This window comes from Nyctereutes procyonoides, unplaced genomic scaffold (genome assembly GCF_905146905.1).
Source record: "Nyctereutes procyonoides isolate TBG_1078 unplaced genomic scaffold, NYPRO_anot_genome, whole genome shotgun sequence".
NCBI classification, from domain to species: Eukaryota; Metazoa; Chordata; class Mammalia; order Carnivora; family Canidae; genus Nyctereutes; species Nyctereutes procyonoides.
The window spans coordinates 823,733-849,624 of record NW_026575031.1 but is presented as its reverse complement, the minus strand read 5'-3'; the positions used below and the strand labels follow the sequence as shown (position 1 = coordinate 849,624).

At 43.9% G+C, this 25,892-nt stretch overlaps 1 protein-coding gene across 1 annotated transcript in view; it reads left to right on the top strand.

Annotated features, from left to right (window-relative positions):
• The window catches only part of RYR3 (ryanodine receptor 3), a 507,628-nt gene that overhangs the window by 368,780 nt on the left and 112,956 nt on the right, over nt 1–25,892 (top strand). Inside the window, exons 39-46 of the mRNA XM_055316631.1 lie at nt 776–1,049; nt 2,610–2,724; nt 4,361–4,490; nt 5,626–5,729; nt 9,285–9,420; nt 16,993–17,173; nt 18,370–18,475; nt 20,927–21,047. Of these exons, the coding sequence (XP_055172606.1) occupies nt 776–1,049; nt 2,610–2,724; nt 4,361–4,490; nt 5,626–5,729; nt 9,285–9,420; nt 16,993–17,173; nt 18,370–18,475; nt 20,927–21,047 (1,167 nt within the window). The remainder of the gene's footprint in view (nt 1–775; nt 1,050–2,609; nt 2,725–4,360; nt 4,491–5,625; nt 5,730–9,284; nt 9,421–16,992; nt 17,174–18,369; nt 18,476–20,926; nt 21,048–25,892) is intronic.

Genomic DNA, 25,892 nt, shown 5'->3' with positions numbered 1-25,892 from the left:
GATGCAGTGTTAGCTGACCCCTGCCAAAGATCAGGGCAACACAGTCAGTTCAGTGGGGATGATGTCCAGCAGTCCCAGTGCAGAGTCTGCAGAGTCTGCAGACCTAATAGAACGTTCTCCATCCACGTCACTCTGTCTCCTAACATAGTTTTATGTGTATGTCATCCAAAATATCTCCTAGAATTCCTGAGTCAGTGGCATGGCTTATCCAGTTCGTGGCATGTGGTATATATAAAGTACTTGGGGAACAGTATCCGTGGTAGAGAAAATCCAGTGCTTACTATCACTTGACTCTAGAGGGCCAGTGACCAGTGCCACCTTCTCATGCCTTTGCCCCTACCCTGAACCCAAATAATTACTACCTACTCTGTCCCGTGGTGCTTGCACATTTTAGTATTGATTATACTGTGTTATCAAATACAGACAAAATTGTTTTATAAAATCAAGTGAAAATGTAAAGAACTGGTTTGTGAGCAGCCTAAAGACAAGGACAGGTGTCTTACTTGGTCTTCTATCTCCAGTATCGGTTCAAATGTCATTTAGTCAAAATAAACTATTTTGTACCCTCAGTTCAAAACTGTGATATTCTTTCCTTGTAGTGTGGCCCACATCTATGTGCTGTGATGATGTTTCACTTCTCTGCATGCCATATTCCACCCTCAGGAAAAGAATGCTTTACCCCTGACCACTGATGTTGTGTCATTTTCAAGTGGGGTGGCTGAGGCACACAGCTCTTCCTGAGCCATGCCAGCCACAGTACTGGTCCTCCTTCCAGCAACCTTGAAGGAGCTCATCTCACAGACCATGATCCGCTGGGCCCAAGAGGACCAGATCCAGGATGCGGAGTTGGTCCGGATGATGTTCACCCTCCTGAAGAGGCAGTACGACAGCATTGGGGAGCTGCTGCAAGCCCTGCGGAAGACCTATACCATCAGTCAGGCCTCCGTGAGCGATACCATCAATCTGCTGGCTGCCCTGGGCCAGATCCGCTGCCTCCTCAGTGTCAGGATGGGCAAGGAAGAGGAGCTGCTCATGATCAATGGGCTGGGGTAGGTCATTCTCAGTTCCTTGCAAGTCCCTCAGAAGAGCTTCAGGCAGGAAAACTGGTTTACCTTGTTATGTAGATGTTCCAGAATCCAATCATATGAAATCCCTGTGTGCTGCCAGCCTGATTTCACTCCTCAGGGGGTAAATTCTTGGTGGATCAGTCACCTTTGATAACCTGTGAGACCAGACTGCACGCTACGGGGCTGAAGGGACATTGCCAGAAGTGGTAGAAAGGAGTCTTAGAGAAAAGCAGTTATTTGGTTCATATCTGAAGAAAATAGCCCCAGGAAGGCAATGAAAAAAAATTCAGAGGAAGGGACCATGTGTTCAACTCAACAAGATGAGAAATGTTTTGAGCTTTTGACTGGAATTCTTCTGAGACTTCCCTCTGAGAAACTGTCAGCTGATCCCTCCCTTTGCTCGAGACTCACCCAGAGAGTCATTTTTGTCAGTTCTGAAAGACACCTTTCCCTATTACAACAGTGCACAGCTCTCCCTGAGAAGCTGTGCTATCAAAAAGATAGCATCCTAGACATCAGAAAGATTCCCTTTAATTAGATGGTGTATTCCATTTTGTGGATGAGAAAACCAAAGCCCAAAGACGTGAGCTGACCACCCCGCAGTGTTACCTGATTACAGGCGAGAACTGGGACTGTGACCTTGCTGCTCCATGTTCCATCCCACCACCCTGGAGCACCACCTGAGCAAGGCCCAGAAGAGGGACTTTGAGGAGCCTTGGGCTGGGGCAGGGGGGATGCACCCATTCCTCAAATTCATTTCCAAGGAAGAATCATGTACTGGAAATGAAGAGACTTTTATGGGAAAAGAAAACTGCAGAATTAGCTTCTCCCCCAGCCTTTGCAGTAGACACAGCAGCAATAAAATCTTGTGGTATCTCCTCTTAATAGTTGCCACCACCCAGGGAAGAGGAGGGTACAGGCAGAGTATCCACCCTGTGAGGGCTTACACAGCCACGTCACATGCTGCTTTTGCATTTTAATTTGCCTGCAGCTTTATTATGTGTGAATTTATGTTGAATGATTTCAGAATTTTTATATTTCATTGTTAATTGCACTGGTTTTTGAGGACTGCTGTCCCAAAATATAACAGGTACCTAATATACAATTGCCTTTAAGAAAAGGATACAGCCCTATCATTAGGAAAACTGAAGTAGAGAATTAGCTATAAGAACTAGAAATGGGAAAAAAAAAATAGAAGACCCTGAGTACATGGAGGAAGAGAAGTCCAGTAATTCAGGCTGTCTCAAAACTATTATAAACAAAAAGACAAAGGGACAACTGTGTAATGTGTCATTAGAAGGAAATGTCTCAAAGAAAGAAAGAACTTCATAGAAATAAAAGAGCATAAAATACTCCTATCGTCTGTAAAAAAGGCACTCCGCATATATCCCAAATGACCTAGTGCCTTCTTAGAACCTTTCAGTCTGTCACGTTTGCATTCCTTAACCCTGATGTGTCTGTGCATTTGTGTGTCCTCGCCCCTGAAGTTTCACAGCACTCATCTAAGCAAGCACTAAAGTCTGTGTCTGATCCTTACTGTAGAGACATTATGAACAATAAGGTGTTTTACCAGCACCCCAACCTCATGAGAGTCCTTGGCATGCACGAGACGGTGATGGAGGTGATGGTGAACGTGTTGGGTGCAGAGAAGTCCCAGGTAATGCTCCAAGGAGAACCTAGCCCTCAGGAACCAGGAACTTGGCCCCTGGGCAGGGGCATGTGAGGGCTTGCTGACAGCCACATGGCTGGCATCCATTGCCTCAGTTCTCCTTCCCAGGGAGAGGGAGGGATGCCCATAAAGCCAGGAAACAGCCAAGGGACGGGACAGTGCTGCTGAATGGAATCCAGCCAGCATAAGAGCTCTGGTTCCTGAAGCTTAGAGCTTTTCCTACTCGTTCCACCAGGGCTGTTCACCTGCTAGGTTTACTTCCCATACCCTTCAGCCCTGCGCCTTCCAAGATGGAATTCCTCCGGGTTGCACTGAGCAGCCTGGTATATTTTGTGCTGGGTCAGGAAAACACTGCTCTAAGGGGGAGCAGGATCTTAATAATGATTCTGGCAGTGTTCCCTCAGGAGTCCGTGTGTTTCCTCTGCACACACCAAGCTCCCAAGGATATTGGCTTTCCTTGCCAGACCCCCGTAACAAGCCCACTATCAGGGGATCTCCCTGGGCACTTATCCTAACTTGTGTGAGGTCCTCCTCAGAGTTAGGGCCTGAGGCAGGAGATAAGAAGATGTTTTCCAGTTTCGCAAAGTCCAGAGTACTGTCCTAGGAATGAAGGATTTGCAAAGTGGTTCCACGAGTATTGACAGGTGGATGGAACAGAAGCCAAGCTCACATTCCTTCTCACTTGCTTCCTTCATGTCCCTGGAGACCGTGGTCTCTCTGCAGAAGAGCCCTGAGCAAATGTCCATGTGCCTCAGCAAGCAGGTAGTGTGTGGCTTTCAAAGCCTTACTTTGGAGAGCACCCCAGCCCCATAATTCTAAAGGGGAAATCAAGGGCTTTCTAGGATCCAGAGCAAAGTTAACACAGACACCATTTATTGAGCGTCATTGGATCAAAATTAAGACATTGCCAGGCTCTAGAGATGCTGATTACTTTGTTAAGGAGAGAAGCCAAGTGCAATCAGCAGTAACGTAAGATGGCATCTCAGTGCTAAATATTATGAATCAGGTTACAAGTGCTACAGGAGCCCACTGGAGGGCAGTCATCAAGAACGGAGGTAATCAGGGGAGGAAACACAAGTAACTGGGGGAAGGCTGGACCATGTGAGAGGGCAGTGTGCAGCAGGCTCCCACAGCTCTAGGGGCCTGCCTTTACCCAGAGGGCTCCGGTTTGATATGAGACTGGGCATTATTTGTCTCAACCACTCATCTCCCTTTCTGAACTTTCTCATCAGAGTTTACCACTCTGATGAGTGTCCACTCCCTTCCCAGATGAAAGCAGTGTTCTGATGGAGGGTCATGCAATTTCATGTGACATCAGAGGCTGTCTGGGACTCTTGTTTGACCTCTTTTTTGTTTGGAAGAGAGATCTTCCAGGAACTATAATTAGCTCTCAATATTTTTGGAAGCCTCTTCTCAGGTGTCCACTCTCTGTCTTGGAATAAGTGAATAAGTCTTAGAAAACACTGGAAGTAAGGAGAAAGTTCATTTTCCAAACTCTTCAGAGCTTACACCGGTATGCACAGGTAGAAGTCAATTGACTGTACACCCTAAGACTTTAAAGTCAGACTTTTCAGAAAGGGTTTGATAGATTCTTTTCCTTGACACTTCCTCCTTCTTCCTACAGATTGCTTTTCCAAAAATGGTTGCTAGCTGCTGCCGCTTCCTTTGCTATTTCTGTCGAATCAGCCGGCAAAATCAGAAGGCCATGTTTGAGCATCTAAGTTACCTGCTGGAGAATAGCAGTGTTGGCTTAGGTATGTCATGTTATCCCTTCCACAGTTGGGCTTGGAGATGACGCTCCCTCTGCTGACCACTTAGGAGGTAAAGGTAAAGAAACTACATACCTGCTAAGGTATTTTTAAATATAAGAAGAAATTTGCCTGATCTAAAAATAAATGAAATAACCATGTGATGTCTCTGCCATCCAGCCTAAATGGTGATGTTGCTACCAACCAGAATTGGTGACAGATTTGTGTTGGCATAGTCACCAGTTTTACCTTGTCTTCCTTGGAACCAGTGGCTCATGGCTTAGGAAATCCTGCCTGAGATTGTCGATGTAGTCAGGGGACACAGCTTCCCCCACCCCAGCCCACTCTGCTGACTGGGGAGCTAATGAGGCCGAGGTTGGAGATCCAACCCCCTTCTTGGCAGGCTGGCTTGTGGGCTGCACACCTGTCCCATCAGCTGACCAGCCAGTGCTCTCCTAGGCTGCAAGATGGGCTGGCCAAGAGCAACTGTGGACAAACAGTGTAAATCCATCAGCACCACCAGAAAAGCAACACAGTGCATATGCCTTACTCACTGTCCTGGATGAAAACCAAATAAGTTTGTGAAATTCACTCAAACACACATACACACACGTGAAATCTGAAATCTCAGGGTGTTCTGATGCATCCTCAGACTCCCAACCTCTTGGAAAGAAGTTTTTCTGAATTCTAGCCTAAGAACTAAACAAAGGGAAATCAAAGACAACATTGGTGACCTGATGTAGCTATATGAGCTACTGATGTCTGAGGCTATCTTTAAATTCTAGGTGGTGACCCTAGAAATGGCCAAGTCATTTGAGCTTAGTTGGCTAAGTGACATCACTACCTTTTCAGCGATCACTGAAGTGGGGCCCCCAAGAAGCACCATGTTACAAAAGTACTTGAAAATACATGGTCCCGGCTAATTCTGTCAACTGACATTTTAACTCAGTCCATATTCACAATCAGTAATGAGTGTGGGGAAAAGCATAACAGTTAGAGCCTGTCTTAAGCTGGGCTGGTGGTCCCCTCAGAACAGTGATGGGACCCAGGCTTACTGTGTTTGCTGCCCTCTGTGGGCTGTGAGTGGGCACTGCAACCCCAGCACGGCACTAAACGTGTGCCCCCATCCTTCCTTCCTCAGCATCCCCTTCAATGAGAGGATCTACCCCACTGGATGTGGCAGCTTCCTCTGTGATGGACAACAATGAGTTAGCGCTGGGCTTGGAGGAACCAGATCTTGAGAAGGTAACTGGCCCTGGGGAGGCAATGCACTTACTCTGTCTTACCTGTAGCACAGCCAAGCCAAGGGAAAGGCAGACCAGAGACTGGGTCTCCACCAGAACTTCTTCAATGCTCCATGAAAATGTGGTAACAAGTGAGCAAATGGCAACAGTAGTACTTAGGATCAGAGCATCTCCTATGGGCAGGGGGAGCCAACTTCATAGTCATGGATATCTGGATATCTGTGTTCCTTATACATGGAGGCCCAGCCTCCTTGGTCTACAGAGTACACTACCAGAGACCTGTGGATCCTAACAAAATTCTATGTCATCAAATTTTTAAGTTCAGATACTAAAGAAAGAAACACAACAGAAAACCGTGTAATCAGTACATGGATGAAGAAGGCCCACACATCCAATGCGTGTACAAATAAGGCAGAACTGAGCCACTCCACCTGGAGATTTTGAAACATGCTCCCATTGGTGGTGATGATTAGAGGCTGATCCACCTGCATCTTTCCCCATTCATTTTGGGGCTGCGTTCTTGGCTGGGTGGCTGCCAGAATTGACCATGCACTCCCTCGGTATGAAGAAGACTGAGGTGGTAAAGGCTAGGGGGAGAGTTAAGGGGTCACCCACGGAACAGTGGGCCTGGAGGTGCATGCGAGAGGAGCCACTCACCCTGACCAGGGGACCAGGAAGGTCACCCAGTAGAGTGATGAACTGAGGGAAGAGTAGAAGCCAAGCAGCCACAGCACTGAAAAGAGTGTGCCAGGAACATTTGAGGTTCAATGAGGAGAGCATGGTGTGCTTGAGAAGTGGGAAAGTGGCTGTGATGGATCCTGGGGTACTTGAGTGGGGAGCACCTGGGGAGTGAGGAGGGATGGTAAGGAACTGGGCTTGATGCTTGATGCTACCATACTTAATATACCATCCAATGATAGAAGTTCATACTCCTACATGATTGGTGTGGGCCCAGTTGCACTGTGAATTCACTCATGTGACCATGACCCTCAGAACATGCCTTTTTTGTTACTGCTCCCTGTTATAGGAGGGGAAACTGAGGCACAGAAAGGTTAGCTGATGTGCTCAGTGCCACGGGGTTAGTAAGCATCAGAGCCAGGATCCAACAGAGTCTGGCTCCAGAGGCCATGCTCTTACCTGTTCTATTTTAGGACCTCTCTGTAGAGCCAAAAGCAATGGAAACCATCAGAGGGTTTTAAGCAGAAAAGCAAAACAACATGACTTGTATTTTAGAAAATACATCCTGCTTTCAACAAGAAGAACTGGTTGGATCAGAAACAAGACCCACCCCCTCCCAATCACACCCAGACTCAAATGTCCTGCCACCCAGCAGTACACGGTGTGATAGCTTTCCCACAAATGCTGTGGACACTCTCAGTCTGCTTCTAGTGAGATGGACTTCAGCCAAACTCTGCTCCACATACATTGAACTGCAATTAGGGAGTCAGTATTTGGGGGAGCCTGGGTGGCTCAGTCACATAAATGTCTGACTCTTGATTTCAGCTCAGGTCATGATCCTCAGGGTCATGAGATCCAGCCCTGTATCAGGCCTTGCGTTGAGTGTGGAGCCTGCTTAAGATTCTCTCTCCCTCCCTCCACCCCTACCCCCTGCCACTCACACACACATGCCCTCTCTCAAACAAACAACTCAGTGTTTAGTTGGTGAGGTACCTGATGCCTGTATTTTTAAAAAGTGGCTAATGGTTCTCTTAACAAGATAGTGCCACCTGGTTCAGCACCCAGTGCCCATCTTCAGCTGCAGTTCAGCTTTTGAAATGACCATGTTTGACAAAGACTCTAAGCCTCCTTTGGAAGATGCAAGATAGGATCATGAGAGGCAGGGAGGCTGGATAAAGGGGAGAAATGGGGACTTAGGGAGATCTGTAAAGGGGCAGGATGAGGTCTGCAGCCCCATTCTCACGTGGTTCCAGTGGCTCAGCACAGTGTTACAGACTTTTTTCAGCCCTGTGTCAGGAAATCACCCACGTGTGGTTCCTATGAGAGAAGGGAAAGGACAGGTAAATGTTGCAGTTCTTCCTTTCCATTGATCACAACAGAAATTAGGTCCCTTATGATTGAATAACCACCACCCTCCACACACACATACAGGCGGGTGCTTATTTCAGTGGCCAGTGAAATGTCCTGCACCTGTAAGCTTGAAAACACTGCCTAATTCCTGCCTTTATTGCTGTTTTCTTAACATTTTAAAGGCTAAATCAAGTCTGAGCTCCAAGCAGAATAGTATCCTTCCTGGTTTAGGAAGGAAAAGGTGCAATCATTGTTTTTCATGAGTTATGACTTAGATTCATTATTCTCACAAAATGGCTTCAGGTATTTGACATCAGCAAATACATGATGCACTTGAAAACCATTTTTTCACCATCTGCTATGTGCCAGGCTCTGGGATTCAAAAAATGAAAGATACTGTTCCAGACTCTGAGGATTCTGCAGCACAGTGGACTCTTCCCTTCTTGTACACATAAAATATCAAAGGCTAACTCAGAATAACAACTGCATTTCAAGCCAAGATCTCATTTCCAGGCTTTTTTAGCTGACACCTTCTAAAAAGTAGGCAAGTTCTAAACTATTCTACAAGATCACAGGGCTGAGATTTGGTGACCTGGAAACAAACAGAACACTACCAATCCCATCCCCTTGACTGGCTATGGCCTCTCACTCACTATCCCAACATTAACATCTGGGCTTTTGACTTGAAACAATGATTGTTAATATGGAACTTAGGTAGCAATCCCTGATTTGTCAAATGCCCACTTGAGTCAACTAGTGACTGAATATTTTGGTCTTGAAATACCATGGCCAAATAAACATGGCCCACCTGGACCATTATCTCCCCAGATGCTCCCTAGTTAGGCCTGTGTTTATATATTTTTTTAAAGATTTATTCATTAACTTTTAGAGAGCATGCAGGTGAGTATGCACATGAGTTGGGGGAAGGGCAGAGGGAAGGAGAGAATCCCAAGCAGACTCCCCACTGAGACCTGAGCTGAAATCAAGAGTCGGACGCTTGACTTACTGAGCCACTGAGGTGCCCCATTGAGGCAGTGTTTATTATTTTTTTTAAGAGTTTTATTTATCCATTCATGAGAGGCACAGAGAGAGAGAGAGGCAGAGACACAGGCAGAGGGAGAAGCAGGCTCCATGCCGGGAGCCCAACCTGGAACTCAATCCTGGGTCTCCAGGATCACGCCCTGAGCTGAAGGCAGCGCTAAACTGCTGGGCCACTGGGGCTGCCCTGAGGCTGTGTTTAAAAGGCAGTTCCCTCTTGCCAGAACTGGAAAAACCAAGGAACTTATTTCTCATGGAGTATTCCTACATATCAGTAATAATCAGTCCTGTTGGTTACTTCGAAACAATAAACTGAAAGTTCTGGTTTCAGACCTGCTGAATTATTAACTTCAAAGTTTGGTGCTCTTTCTGGCTTCTAGGAGAATGAAAGCCCTTCTGTTCCCAAATTTTTATAAGCCTTGCAGCTATCTTGTTTAAAAAACAAAAAAACAAAAAACGTAGACACTTACTTTTGTACTGTTGTTGGCAGGTGGTAACCTACTTGGCAGGCTGTGGCCTGCAGAGCTGCCCCATGCTTCTAGCCAAAGGATACCCTGATGTCGGCTGGAACCCCATTGAAGGGGAACGTTACCTGTCCTTCTTGAGGTTTGCCGTCTTTGTGAACAGTGAGTCCCAAATTTTTCATGCCTTTCAGATCTAAGATAGCATACACCTGGGTACATGTGAGGAAAGAGAGTGCCTTTGCATTTCTTCCTGTCTATAGGTGGCAGCTGGCAAAACAGTCTCAGGGAGAATCAGGCCAGAGAAGGATCAAGAATAGCATCCAATGGACAGAGTACTGAGCTCTAGTTCCAGATCCAGCAAGAAAATCACGGCAGAGCCTGGGGCTTTTCACTGCTTTGTACCTCTTATCTCAGTAAAAGAAGGGATTATTGATATCTTCATCTCACGTATTTCACAAAGCTAAATTCAGATGTGCCTTCAGATCTTTAGAGTGTTGGATGGATGGATACATGCATGCATAAAATTAAGAATAACTAGATAACTAGACAAGGTAACTAAACTCCCAGGAGAGAAGTATTTCTGTGACAACTCTAAATACTATTTTTCTTAACACAAATTACTTCCCATTTGTAATGGATTCCAAGTCTACAAAAATTCTTTAGTTGCCCAAGTATAATACATAGAATATTGTGTAAAATTAAGCGGTCTGCTTTCTTGGAAATGTATCCTGTATCCCAAGATTTTGTTCCCATGCTCATTCACTTATATTCACATGAGCATTATGATCCTTCTCCCTTCTCCCAGATTGGAGTTCCAGGCAGAGTAATCCAGCTTGGCTACTTAAATGATTGCAAAAAGATGTGCAACTCATGAGCAGTCATGCCAAATGTTCCAAGTGTAAGAGTTTATCTCAAAGTATGTTGCCACAATGTGGTCATTGTATTCCTGTGTACTCTTCTTGTCTCACTTCATCCCTGTCCCACCTGCTTAGTTTCCTCTACTGTAATATACTCTACTCTTAATATTGGAATGATTTCCATCATCCTGGTTTTCCTCCTTTTCTTCCTGGGTCTTATCCCGCCTGGTCTTATCCTTGATTACCTATCTCCTGCAGCACTCACTGTGTACCCTTCAGTGTCCCTCTTTGTCTGTCACCAAGCATTGCTGAATTCCATTTTCTTTGAGGCCAGTGTCAGCATACCCTCTAAAAATCTGCTCCACATTCTATCCAAATGACTGCATGTCCAGAATTAATTGAGAGTCATTGTGGTAATAGGGAAATTTCTAAATGGTTTTTGAGGATTCATAAATCTCCCCTAAATTATCTAAGTAGACTATATGACACAAACCAAATCAAGCCAGGACTAACTTCTTCATTCATCTTGGCCACCTCCATAATATCAAGAGCTTTATGAGTCATTTCAGTGGGGCTGTCTATATAGGTTATGAAGGCTAAGGAATCCACTAACTATGCCCCCATTGAAATTGCCCAAATTCCAATACTTGCTTAGCTGGTTACATATGACCATACTGAACTAAACTCTAGACCAAAATGTGTAGTCCGATCCCTTTGCTTTTAGGTTGTTTTGTGCCTTTTTCACATACTCTCTATCATGCAATTTCATAAAGCAACAAACTAGCAAATTAGCCCATCAGTAGGAAAATATGTACATTTTAATGTTTTTAAAGATTTGTAAGAGAGAGAGCATGACTGAGGCGGGGGGGCGGGGCGCAGAGGGAAAGAGAATCTCAAGTGGACTGTGTGCTAAACAAAGAGCCTGATGCAGGGCTCAGAGATTCCAGGACCCTGAGATCATGACCTGAACCAAAGCCAAGAGTTGGTGATGCAGCTCAACCAGCTGCATCACCCAAGCACCCCAGTATACATTAAAATGTATATTGTGTCTCTGTAATACAAAGGCCATATTTGGTTTTGGCAAAAGACAAATAGCTTCTGCTTCCCCAAAACTTATCATCTACTAAGGGCAGTAGACATGAACAGACGTCACTATAGTAAGTAGAGTAAGGAGGGGACAGAATGTTCTAGGATTCCTGAGGGGAAACTCATATCCCATTGAGAATTTCAGAATAGCCCTCATGGGGGAGGTGATATTAGAAATGAGCTACAAATGGTCACATTTTCAGGTGCATAGATGCTGGAAAGGTGATCCAGCTGGAGAGCCCCTTGAGCAGTTGCCTCAAGACTAAATCAGGCTGTGCTCAGGAAATAGAGTGATCTGTTGGTCTGGAGGATAGAGAGATGAATAACAGCAGCAAGAGATGAAGTTTAAAGGGTAGGTAGGCAACTATACCAGAGAGAATCTAAATGCTAGGCTGAAAAGTTTTCATGTCTAAAAGATGATTAAAAGGGACTTCCCAGCCAATCTTGGGGCCTCTACTCAGCAGTGAAAGATAAAGGTGTTCTAGGTGATCATGGTAGGTGGTCAGAGTGGTCATGATGGGTAATGGTAGGTGGTGGCAGGTGGCAATAATGGATGATGGTGGGGTGGTGATAGTGGGTAGTGGTTAGTGATGATATCGATGAGGGGATAGGATGATTGAGTAGTGGTCATAGCAGGTTTAGGGGTGACTGAGGGTGGGTAGTGGTTAGTGATGAGAGGTGCAGTGATAGTTGTGGGTAGTGATGAGTGATGATGGGGTGGTCATAGTGGGTGATGATGAGATGTGAAGGGTGGTGGATTGTCATAGTGGGATGTAGAGTGACTGTGGTGGGTGGTAATGAGTAAGGATGGTGGCGGTGATGATAGCAACTAACACATATTGAGCACTTACTATGTGCCAGGCACTATTCAAAGCACCTTTGGACATATTAACTCACATAATATAAAAATCCAATGAGATAGGTCAGTTATCCTCCTCAATTTACAGAGAAAGACCCAGTTGCATAGAGGGATTAAGTACCTTTCCCAGAATTACACAGCTAGTAGGATGTAAAGCCAGGATTTGAACTGGAGTAGTTTGGCCCCACAGGCCAAACATTACTCACACCATTGTGCAGTATTGTCTTGTAGTAGTCTTTCTAATGAATGAACAAAAAGAAACAGCATTTTCCTTTTAGCTGTTCAAAAATTGCAGGATTATTTAATTACTATCTGGTGTGAATGTTTTTTAAAAAAAAAAATTTAAAGCCAAATCAAAAGCTCTTGCTAAAAAATAATAGAATAGGAAAATTCTTTCTAACATTATTTTACTAATCTTTCTTAATGTTTGTATTAAATCTTTTTAAACAAGATTTGTCTTTAAAAGAACTTCTTAAAGTATATAATTTTCTCCACTTTTTTTTTCTTAGCTTGCTCAGAAGCCTTGGGTTGTTTTACTCTGGGAGTAATGAAGCTGAGAAGCTTCTGTTTACCCAGCAGTTATAAACTTTATAACCAGTCTAACACAGATGTGTCTGGATGTCTGATTAATCCCTTCCTAATATAGATTCCAAGAAGGAAGATTTCTTACCAATTCACAAGAAAAAGGGAAAAGTTATTCCCTGCTTCCTTTGAGTCCTCAGAGTATTTTAGTGATATCTTCCCCAGGCTATAAACTTAGTTGTGAGGAACACAATATTCCTAGCTTTACTGAATCTGTTTTCCTAGGCAGATGTGCCATCAGTGGCCATAACTTGGGTATCCATTATGTGACATGCAAAGTGTATATGACAGACTGTGGGATGCGATAAGAGACATGCTCTAAAAGCCCTGAAGTCATAAATCAAAGCAGGAAACAGAGGAAACTTAAGTGGAATTATGAAACACATACATGTAATTACTAAAAACTCTATAACCTACCACACCTATCTACATGGTGACACACATGACTACTGGCATGCCAAAAATGACAGTGCTTATCAGAACCCAGTAGAGTGAACCTAAGTATACCTCCGGAAAAAGGTAAATGTTGAATAATGTCTTGAAGAAACTAATGGACACAGTTGAACAGAGTAGTGTGGTAAAAACATACTGATTGGCCCTTGATCTAGGGGACATGAATCTTTTTAGGATATATTAATTTGATCTCAGTAAAGCAAGAAAAAAATTCTAGGGTCAAAAGCACAAAGTAGCACAGTACCTTTTAAGGGCACAGTAGGTATAGATGCTTAAAAGAATCAGAAAAGAGTCAAAGGATGTAATAGCCACTCTTAAGTGTGATATTAGTACTGAAGACTAAGGATGGTTAGGATTAAAATGTCTGAGACATTGTTCTTATTCTCAAATTTATAATATAGCTACAAAGATCCAGCAAACTTTTGAAAAATTGACCAACAGTAAAAGATTTAAATAAGTTTAAGACAGTTATAAACAACATCACAATGTTGTACTCAGGAGACACTTCAGGCAGTCTTGGTGAGAGAAGATGGAATATGAAGTATAATTGAATTATGGCTAGTGGGACTTAAGTACCTAATGTCTGAGCTACACCTTCTCACCAATTATAAGGCTTGGGAAATATCTTCTACCCCACCTTTCTCATTCTTCCACTGGACCTTCTTAAATCTCTATGCCTAAGAAGGAGAAGGGAATTGGTCATTGGGGTCAGAATGGGCTTATAATGACAAAGACAAGGAAATGTGACTCCATCTGTAAAAACTCAAACTAAAACTATAAAAGCCCAGAGACAGTCAAAACAACACAAGTAGTAGAAAACAGATGATTCAAATAAAGAAGCCAATGGTGAATGAATGCTCAAAGCACCAAAGTGGAGAAGTCTGACTGGGCTGAAAAGCTATGTGACCCTGTTATTTTCATGCCAAGTAAACTCTTCAGCATTTCTCCTCCACCAATGCCTGTGGGATCTCAGCAGTGGTCATGGTTGAGCATTTTGGCATGGAGCCCAAATGTGCTGAATCCATACATACATGGATTCTTTATCAATCATTTTAATGATAACAATGGTAAATGAAGCTTGGTACTACATACTATTGTGGATTTTAACTGAAATAAGAAAGCAGGGCAAAAGCTGTTTCATCATTATTCCCACAAGGTGACAGTATTATGGTCCTGATACTCATCACAAATTGATTTTCATCAACTCAGTAAGAAGTCTCCTATTTACCAGGTAGGTTCTATTCTATCAGAGCATACCTCAAATCTGACTTCAGCTGGTGAAGATCATGGCTGACCCACAAGTGTTTCCATCCTGAGAACTGAAAGAATCACAGAACGATATTTAAATAAGCTTGAATATTAAGATTGGAAGGTTTTGTCCATTTTTGACACTTAAAATTTCCAAGTTTTAGCTTCAAGCCTTAAGTCTTAGAGGCCAACAACATTTGAAAGTAGTGAACTGTGAATTATATCTGTGGCTAAGATTATTTGCTCTCAAGCATGGTGATTCTCTTGGTGCTTTTTAAATCAAGTATAAATGCTAGGTTTGACTAGTGGTTGACTAATAGGACAGCATGGCCCTAGGGCTTAGCATCATCATTTTATCTTCTACAAATTGCATAACATTACTCAACCTCTCTTCGGTTTCTCTCCTTCATTGATTCTCTCCGCCATATCATCACTGTGATCATTTTACCCTTTTAGCATCTCCTGAGAATTTTCTTCATGTGGATTCTGGTTTAATAAAAACAAATTCTGTTCTATATATTAGATAAAACTTGGAGAAGAGCTTCTTTATAAAAATTTTAGTCTTTTAAAGGATTGAGCAAACAGTGAATGCAAGCCAATGGGCTGTTTGAATTCAGTGGAATGAAAACTTTTCTGAATCTAGTTACACAGTTCTAAAACTTACATGATGTATATTTATAATTTTGAATTTTATCTGCAATGCAGGCATTTGGGTGATAAAAAAAGATATCAGCAGGCCAAGCTCTGGGCCAGCTACAGCTATGATGTAGGGCAGGCTCTCCAGAGCTGTGAGTCACATCAAGTGTGTTCAGGGGTGAGTTCATGTAAGAGCTGAGTACAAGCTAATTTCAAGCACTGGAACAGCAGGCCCAGCCCCTCTGATTCTCTGGACATGATGGGAGAAACTTCTGCATATGGGAGTAGACTAATAGCCTCACTCTAAAAAACTACAAGATGCCTGAGTATCTCAATAGGGCAAGCAAGACCCAGGGAGATTGAGCAGCATGCATGATTACGTAGTGATTTCCTAAAAAGCTAGAGAAGCTAGGGTTTCTGGGTTTCCATTCCGTGCTCTAATCACAGCACGCTGAAGTTTATTCATAAAAGTTTTCATTAAACAGAGCTTAACTCCTGTGATAGTATTAAAATATCTTTTTAAAAAATATCTATTAAAAGAATATAAATTCTTTTGTGCATCTCCCTCCAAACGATGGAGCCTGACTTATCTTCCTTTGAGTGTGAGCTGGACTCAGTGAGTCACTTCTAATGACTAGGATATAGCAGAAGTGAAAGTGTGCAATAAGGTTGTAAAAGGCATTGTAGCTTCCACCTGATTCTCTCGGATCGCTTGCTCTGTGGGAAGCCAGCTGGCATGTTGTGAGGATACTCCAGCAGCCCCATGGAGAGGTCACATGGTGAGGAACAGAAGCCTCCTGCCAACAGCTTGTGTGTGTGCACGCGCGTGCACGCACGCACAGACGCACATGGCCATGCCCAGTCAAGCCTCCATAGGACAGTGCTGGCCAACATTTTGACTGTATCTTCATGGGAGGTCCCCGGCCACGAAACACCTCGCCTAGTCACTCCCAAATTCCTGGTCTACAGAAACTACAAGATAACAAATAGCTATTGTTTTACCCTACTAATATATTAAATCATTTTATGTAAGAATAACAAATTAATGCAACAATGTATCAAGATGCAGCCTCTGTTATAGAGCTCAATCCTCCAAGAATATCTGATCTTGTAGAAAAAAAAATTTTTATCGACTTTTACCCAGTACACAAGATCAAAAAAGTCTTTTCTCAGAGTCTTAGCCCAGGGATAAATTCTCAACACAAAATAAGATTTCATCTGAGACAGAAAATGTTTCATGAAGTTGTTTGAACAAGCTGTAAAACCGCTTTCAGTGACAAGTGTTCTCCGAGAGGTACTGGCTACCCCTCCCTAACGGTTCCAGTTCCACTGCTTAATCACAGCTTTAGGAAATGAGCCATGTCTTCATGGTCCATGTTCTTCCAAAGAGAAGTACCAGCAGAATACTATTCTCCAACCTTCAGCTTTCCAGAGAGATACTTCAGAATAACCAAGTAGATTATCCGGATAATTTCAGAAATGCCCTGAAGTACATCCACACAAACTTGGTTGTTCTGAGGTACCCTGAAGACTCTGAGAATGCCATTCAGGGGCTAACATGTCATTTCCTCAGGTGTTAATTGAGGCACATCAGCTTGAATTACCATTTTACCCATTGTCAGGGAAGGAAGAAGATATGCTTTAGCAGCCCCTCATGGAGTTAATAAAGATGTCAAGTTCTTTGTCCCCTAAGTCACTTGTGACTGAATCAGTAATCTGTGGAAGACTCAGTAGCGAATTTCTTGCTTTCTGAGGATCTAAATGTAGTGAAATAATCACAGCACAAAATCCTAAACTTCAAAGTAGGATTCTGTCCTAATAATGGTTCATCTTATACTTCAAAAAAGCAGATCTGGACCTAACTTATCTAAGCTTATCTTTCTCTCTACCAGTATCACCTCCTAATTTTATGAATGACTGATAAGTTCAACCCAATACTCTTTCCCCAACCTCATCAGCTAGAAATAAACTGTTGTCTTTTCCAATGAAAGGAAATAATGCCCTTTTCCTTAGGTGAAAGTGTGGAAGAAAATGCTAGTGTCGTGGTCAAGCTGCTCATCAGACGCCCAGAGTGCTTTGGGCCAGCCCTGCGAGGTGAAGGAGGAAACGGCCTATTGGCAGCTATGCAGGGCGCCATTAAGATCTCTGAGAACCCGGCTCTCGACCTCCCCTCTCAGGGATACAAGAGAGAAGTGTAAGTGGATGGAATTGTCTTGTGGCATTAATATAGTTGGTGAGCTCACAAAGAGTGTCAGTACCTGGATTATGAAGGAGGTGTCAACAACATCCCCCACCCATCCCCCTATGGGGAAAATACAGGTTCTTTATAGTTAACACATTTTAAATCACTTGGTCAAGCACATTGCCATCTTGACTCTCTCAATAAACCCAGTGATCAGGATCACCTTCACCCCCTTGTATTTCTCCTATTTCCCTCCTGTTCCAAAAGGCAGATCAAGACATCTGCAAGGTTTTCAGCTGCCACCCCACCTCCCTTACAGCATCACTATGGGAGGCTGGACCAACCAAAGTTACGGCCATGGTCTCACTCCAGCCCATTCCTATTAGGATTTAAACCTCAGTGCCTCGTCTCTTACCTCACTTTTCAAAAGAGGTAGTGCCTTCCACTTTCCCTTCTGAAAGTGTTTTGATTTGATTCCTTAGGTTAAAAAGAAAGAGCTGCAGAGTAATGTGAAAAATCACAGCATCAACTACCCCAGTATTGAAAGGCTCAGGATGTACTTGGTGAATTGGTAGATTGTCTTGTCCTTGTACAATGTGACCAGCTCCCTTTCCTTTATCGTGGCCTCTAGATTAGACCCCAGAATCTAGAGAATGGGAACAACCCAACAGGGGTAATTCCCTAGCCAGTTGGGGTTATTTTGTCTATTTGTTCTGGAAGGTGATCTGGTAAAACTAGAAAGAACCCAAAACACAAGCTGCCCTACCTTCCTCATGTAGCATGAGGAAAAACCAAGGCTGGGGTCCTATAACTTGTTCACAATGGAACCAAGCATGGACTGACCCTCTTTGAGTCCTCATCCAATATGCTTTCCATGGACATTCAAGAAGGAGAATAGAATGAGTGGTTGGTAGGAGCTTCGGGGATTACTGTGCCACTCCATAGGTATGTATGGTCCACAGGATCAGCTCATGTCAGTACTTGGTCCTTATAATTCAGGGCACCCTATGAATTCCACGGACAAATACTTGGGTCCTTTGAACTTACTGAGTAAAACCACCTTGTTGGTAGAGAAGGCGTCCAGGGTGAAGGTTGCGTGATGCTCAGGATGAGCAGAGGGTTTCTGTGTCACGCAGCTCGTGTCTACTAACGTGGCCACACCTACCATGCTTCCTCACACCTCCCCCATGTTGGTTCTCTCTCCACAGCATGGAGGACAGTGAGGATGAAGAGATCGTGCACATGGGCAACGCAATTATGTCCTTTTATTCAGCTCTTATAGATCTGCTGGGTCGTTGTGCTCCTGAAATGCATGTGAGTTCCCAGATGGCAGGTTCGAGGGGCTTGAGTGAGGAGCCCTGGAGACCTCCTGAATGGAATTTCTTCTTCAGTCTCTGGCATTGGTTCACACACCTCACACTCAGGTCCTTTCCACTAACCTCAAAAGTCGTTTCCGTTTCTCGTAGTTGATTCTGCCACCTTCTAAAGGAAAGACTCCCGGGCAAGTACCTGTGTTGTGGGGTTCCTCAGTGGCACTATTTGGGCACATCACCCACATAGTATGTTTCAGAAACCTCTAAAAACTAGGTTTCTGTATCCCTCGATAGGGTTAGAATGAACAGCTTGATTCTTGACTCTGGTCAGTGGGATACTCCACATGGAAAATCCTCTTTTCTCAGTGCCCTCAGTGTGAGGCACCAGAAAGGTGGTCTCTTCTGTGGTTCACGTTTGATTATTTCCCGGAGAGAAACTTTGCGGGCATCTGGAAAAAGAGGTCTCTGTTTTTATGGGACACCTTCTCAAGCTTCCAGGTTTGACCTCAAAAGTTGTGTTTTTCACCTCTGCTCAGGACAGGGAGAGAGTGACCTTATTGCACGGAAGGACTCACATCATAAGTGAGGGAGAACGTGATTTTTTTTTATGCCAAAATAGAAAAGATTAAAACATTTTTCATGTAAAAATGTACTTGATCATTCTGTAAAAGAGTTGTTTGGTTTGCACACTTGAGGCTCTGCTGCCTGCCTGCCTTCTCCCCTCTGCTCTTCTCACTGCATCTGGACTAATCCAGGGTCTCCCCCAAAAGTGCTTGCAGCATAGATTGGGTTGATAGAAGCAGTGGTATCTGGTGTTGATGAGACTGTGCATTTGGTCATGGACAAGTTCATGGTGGATATGTCGTATTTTTAAAAATACTAACAAAAGATAGAACCTGCTAAAATAGTAGCTTTCAAACTTTTTGATGAAAAATTATTTTATCTATAATAAAAGCTATTTTATTATAGAATAACTTCCATTGAAACCTAACATACATATATTCCCAAAGCAAAATTTATCCTAACTACAGACACTGCACTCTAATACCTGCTATTCCATACTAATCTCCTTCATGCTTTTTAATGCAAATCACAACCCACTAATTTGATTTTACACCCACTAATCAGTCACAACCTATGGGATAGGATACTGCGCTAAAGCATCTACTCTTACCTTTCTTCCAGTATGTCATGGGCTTGCCTAAAACACCATGTAGCCCATTTGCAAATCCATGTCCAAGTGTTTAAGGACACTATTCCAACATGGAAGAATCTAGGTTAAAAGTACTGTGGACTAAATCTTGACAAGGGAGCCTGACCAGAATTTTTAACTGAAGAGTCTGTGATAAACCAGCCTTATCCACATAGGCCCACCCCTCCATTTCTATGCCTTTAAATAAATAAAGGAAGCCTGAAAGGGAGTGAGAGAAATACTAGGGTGTTCTGCAGTCTTGGGGCAGAATGGAGCAGGTGGCAGCTCCCCGTCCACCTGTCATTACTTCAGAAGCAAGCTACACAGTTGGCTTATTCTCAGGAAGACACCAACCATCATGGGAGAGCTAAGCCCTCAGAGCCCCATCTAAGAAGGAGTCCCTGTCTGCCTGCCCCTCTGCTTTAACACTTTCTCAAGCACCCGTCCTTTGGGCCCCTACTCTGTAAGTGGTGGTGGGAGGGTAGATGCCACCATCACTGACGGCCTCCCCTTTAACCACAGGAATGAGAGGTGACACATGGGGTGAGCGCACAGGCATTTTTCCCTGCAGCCTCTGAGAGCCATATCCCAGCATACTATCCAGCTGACCAGGGCACATTCTATCCTGAATCCATGACGGTTCAGTTCTCGGCCGAGAGCCCATGTCCAAAAGCATGCACGCCACCCCCACTTTCAGGAGGATGTAACCTGTACACACCAGTTGGCCTATTCATGTGTACCTCAGGTTATCCATCTTAGGATAACTCCACTGAGATGCTCACATCCTCTATGACATTCTCTAAATTCCTCTTGTCCGCCCACAGCCCCAACATTAATCAGACTTTTAGGAAACAAAATTCATCAGCCATTTCTATATTTCACTGAATTTCAAAGTCTAGATGTCACAGCATCAACACTTCTGCTATGGCTACTGAGGGCTCCTATATCCCAGTGATGCTCGCAGTCCCCAGCAGTCCCCACATGTACAATAGAGACTTGCGCCATCACCACATGGCTGTTGTGATTACACAAAGGAATCAAGTGACCTCCTTGGTCAGTTATTCCTTCAGTAGCACCTCTTCTAGAAAATCAAGAGAACACTCCCTTCTCTCCCCTATGCCCACAAGTGTTGGTGGCAGTTAGGGAAGTATAGAAGCATACCCACACCTTAAGGACGCTTTCCCTGCCAGACATTTGGAGGTGGGGTGGGGAAGGGGTGTGGGAACTTCCTTAATCTCATTCTCCAACCCTGCATTGCAGCTTATCCAGACAGGAAAGGGGGAAGCCATCCGGATCAGGTCAATCCTGCGCTCCCTGGTCCCCACCGAGGACCTGGTTGGGATCATCAGCATCCCCTTAAAGCTGCCCTCTCTGAACAAAGGTAAGAGAAGCAGCTGAAGTCTGAGTCCTGCCGGTCTCCCAGGGGGCCACTTGCTCAGGGTCAGGATTGTCTACCACTGTGGTAGGTGGTCTGTCCTTCCAGGCTCCTACTTTCAGGGCATTGGGGAGGGTCTGGCTCTTTTTCTGGCAGTGAAGAGTTCTTCTCCTGGCTCCAGCTGGCTGCTCTCTCCTCTGTTCCCCTGTATCCGAGACTCCTGGACCCTCCACCAGGCAGATACAGCCATTCTAAAGCTCACAGTCCTCTGAGCACCCTAACTCTCTGGAATGAGGCTGCTGGAATGGGGCAAATGAAAGTTCTCATCTTAATCCTCCTCCTCCTTTGCTTCAGTGTCCCCAGATTATGCAGCCAGGTATGGCAGTGGATGGACAAGGTCTTCTTAGGATGGACAAGGCCTGCTTAAGTTCCCTCTGCCAGAGTCCCATGGACCTCATGGCCATGGATATGAAGAGTTTTCTCCCTGTGCCAGTTGGATGATTGATTTGGCATCATTCAGTGTTAGCTTTGCAAAATGTATACTTCCCCAAAAGCATTCAGTTTCTCCAGTTCCCTCCACCTGCTATCCAGGTAGTTTCTTCCTGGAAGATGGAGGAATTAAAAAGATAACATGACTCGGACTATTTTAGTGTTTCCCAAACTGGCATTCAAAGGAACATTTTTGTAGAAAATACTAATTGATGTGTATGTGTTAAGAAATTTGGAGTTAAATAAGTTTGAGAAATGCTTTGGAGTGTATCACATTTTTTCCAGCTTTAGTGAGATACAACTGACATATAACATTATGTGAGTTTAAGGTGCATAATGTGATGATTTCATGCATATATACAGACTACAAATGTTTACTGCAATAAATTTAATTAACACATCCTTGACCTTATGTAATTACCTTTTTTGTTGTTATATTGAGAACATTTAAGTTCTACTTTCACAGCAACTTTTCAAGGATACAATTCAGTATTGTTAACTGTGGTCACCATGTGTATATTAGGTCCCCGGACTTAATTATCTTATAATTGAAAGTTTGTACCCTTTCACCAGCATCTTCCCATTGCCCCCATGTCCCCCAACCCCTGATAACCAGCAGTCTACTCTATGCTTCTATAATTTCAGTGTTTTTAAAGTATACATATGAGTGAGACCATACAGTATTTGTCTTCCTCTGACTTATGTCACTTAGCATAATGTTCTCAAGGTCCATCCATATAATTGCAAATGGCAAGATTACCTTCCCTCTTATGGCTAAATAATATTCCTCTGTGTGTGAGAATGTGCGTGTGTGTTCATTCACATTGTCTTTATCCATTCATCCATCAGCAGACATTCAGATTGTGTCCATGTCTTAGCTATTGTGAACAATGCCACAATGAACATATGAATGTGGGTATCTCTTTGAGATGGTGATCTCATTTCCTTGGGGGTATATACCCAGAAGAATTGCTGGATCATATGGCAGTTCTAGTTCTTATTTTTGGGGGGCGTCTTCATACTGTTTTCCCTAGCACCTGCACCAATTTATGTTCCCACCAGCAGTGGATTCCCTTTTCTCCACATCTTTGCCAGTATCTACTATTCCTTGTCTTTTTGATAGTAGCCATTCTGACAGGTGTGAGGTGGTGTGTCATTGTAGTTTTGATTTACATCTCCCTGATGATGAGTGGTGTTGAGCATCTTTTCATGCGTCTGTTGGCTGTCTGGTTGTCTTCTTTGGAGAAACATCTGGATGTCTTCTGCTAATTTTTAATTGGATTATTTGGGGTCTTTTGCTTTTGAGTTGTATGGGTTCCTTATATATTTTGGATTTAGCTCCTTGGCATATACATGGTTTGCAGATATTTTTTCCCATTCTATAGGTTTTGGGATGACCTGTTAGCTTCATGAACTTAAATGTCAGAGATCTCTTTGGTTTTGAAAACTTCTTAACAATAGTTTAAAAAGCTTTCTACTTCTTCTCCCTCTCTTCTCCTTGTGGGACTCCAGTGATATGTAGATTGTTTCTCTTAATGGTGTACCATTAATTCCGTAGGCTTTCTTCATCCATTTTCATTCTTTTTTTTCTTTTTGTTCCTCTTGCCTGGATAATGTCAAATGATCTTTCTTTAAGCTCAGTGATCCTTCTGCTCAGTCCAGTGGTGTGCTCTAAACAATGAATTCTTTCATTCAGTCATTGTATTCTTCAGCTGCAAAATTTGTGTTTGTTTTTTATGTTTCCTACCTCATTTTCTTGTATTTTCCTGATTTCGTTTCATTGTTTTCCTGTGTTTTCTTGTAGCTCCCTGAGCATCTGGCGAATAATTATTTTGAATTCTTTGTCAGGTAATTCATGTATCTCCATTTCTTTGGCATCAATTACTAGGTTACTGTGTACCTTTTGTGGTATCTTGTTTCCCTTCTCTTTTGTATACCTATAGCCTCACAGAGATACACACTGGAAGAAGCAGTCACATCCTCCATACTTAATGGACTGATTTTGGTAAGGAAAGACCTTCACCTGCAGGTGAGGGCATGTTGGAGTGTGCTGTGACCCCAGGTCTAGTGGGACAGGACACTAAGTACAGGGGTGTGTGTGTTGGCTTTGGGTCTGGGGGTGAGGGGACATGATGTCTTGGCAGCTCAGGCCACTGGGGTCCACCACTTTGATAATTATGTGGTCCTTGGCAAGTGCTACTGGGAATCACCAGTAGCAAGGACTGTTGGGGTCCTCAGTTGTAAGTCCACATTCTAGCCACTAGGAATGAGGTCAACCAGTGCTGGTAGCTTGAGCTTGTGGTGTATACACACTCCACTGGAGGGACCAGCTGCAGGTGCCTGTAGTGGCATAGGCCCATTACAGACACAAATAGAGTAGCCAGAGCCAGGACCAGCAGCAAGTATCAGGGTGAACTGTATGGGCACACTAGCACTTACACAGACCCTGGCTATTGATGTGTATACCCGTGGCTGCAGGGTCTCACCATGAGTGTCCAGCAGTGGAAGCCAGTGACAAGATTCAGGCCAATGGGATGCAAGTTAATAGTTGTAGGTACTAGCTGCAAATGAGCCCAGCAGTGCAGGCCACTGACCGGAGGTAAGGCCAGAGTTGGGCCTACAAGCAGCAGGGTCCCACATGTCGGCATGCACCCCCATAGCTTGCAGGATGTCACTACGGGAGTGCGCATGGCAATAGAGGCCAGTGATGGAAGTCTTCCCAAGGGCACACACATTGGTGGGCATCAGCTGTAAGGGTCTAGGCTGGCATCCTACACTCACACAGCTGCAGAGCCCAGGACTGCCTGCCAGTGCAGATCCTGGGTTCTGGCAAGGAGGGAATGGGGAGTGGAAAGTGACCCAGGTGGCTGGGCATTTGCAAACACAAAACCTGGGAAGTCTGCCAGGGTTTCACAGTGGCTGTGCTGAATGTTAGTGTCTTACATGGCGAGAGGTGCTGGGGTCCCCTGCAGGGTAGGTCACTAAGAACCAGGGGGGTTCCCACTGCATGGTTGATACTGGTAGCTCTTGCCCTTCTTTCTTGTTCTGAGACATCTCCACTTCACTCGTTCCTAGGTGGGGTGAGACTGAAGGATGTCCTGTATGTAGTGCCCCAGAAGGCTGGAGGAGATGACTATTCAGTCATTCCCCTTTCCTTGTGAAGAGAACTCTTTCTAGCTGAGGAGCTCCTGCTTGGCACTGAACAGCGCCAGTCTGGGATGATGCCAGCAAAATGTGTCCTTATATTCTAATGCAGCTCTTCTGAGTTTTTTCTCTACTGTGTTGTTCAAGTTTTTCATGTAGACTTCTGACCGCTCCCAGTGGTGTTTTTGTTCCTGGATAGCTGTCTAATTGTTGCTGTCTAATTGTTGATCTTTGTGGCAGGCAAAGACTGGGGTCTCTTGCTCCTTGATCTTGGTGACATCCGTCTCGAAGAACTTTTATTATGAAGAACATTAAGATTATGGAGTCTTTGAAAAAACATGATTTTTTACAGATTTTATTTATTTATTTGAGAAAGAGAGCACAAGCAGGGGGAGTAGCAGAGGGAGAAGCAGGCTCCCCATTGAGCAGGGAACCCCTACATGGGGCTCCATCCCAGGATCCTGGGATCATGATCTGAGCCAAAGGCAAGATGCTCAACTGACTGAGCCACCCAGGCGCCTCCAAAAACATGATAAATGTTGTACTTAGTATTTCCCAAACTTTTTTAACACAAAACACTAGTATCCTATAAAAATAATGTGCCTCAGGGCGGGGTGCCTAGGTGGCTTAGTTGGTTGCAAGTCAGACTCTTTGATTTCAGCCCAGGTCTTGATTTCAGGCTTGTGAGTTCAAGCTCTGAAGTAGGACCTACTTAAGTGAATGAATGAGTGAATAAAATTAAAAAGTTTTTTTTTTAAAGTAACGTTCCTCAGAACACAAGAGTGTGGATGACAGATTAATTCAGTCTCCACCATTCAGATCTACCTTCCCCTGGTGCCCAGTAAAGGAGAGGCGGGCAGCGTCTTGGAAGGATCCCTTCCCTCCTGGTGCTGCCAGCGCCCTGCACTGAACCCCGGGCTGAACAAAGCTCTCAGCTGGATGGCACTAAACTTTTGCGGCTCTCAGGGTAACTTATGAAGTTCAGTATGTAAATGTGCCCTGACTTAGCTTGATCATGTAAGGGCTCTTTTTCCTAGTTTTTGATGTGAACAAAACATTAGGAAGAAGACTGTTTTTTCTTTTGTATCCTCTTTTAAACTCCTGTCCTTATTCTCCAAGTCAAGGAGTTTTTATTTTCTTCATGGTGTTCCTCACTTAATCTTTGAACTTTTTTATCAAAATAAGATTAGAATTGCTGGATGATCTGTTCTCAATTTC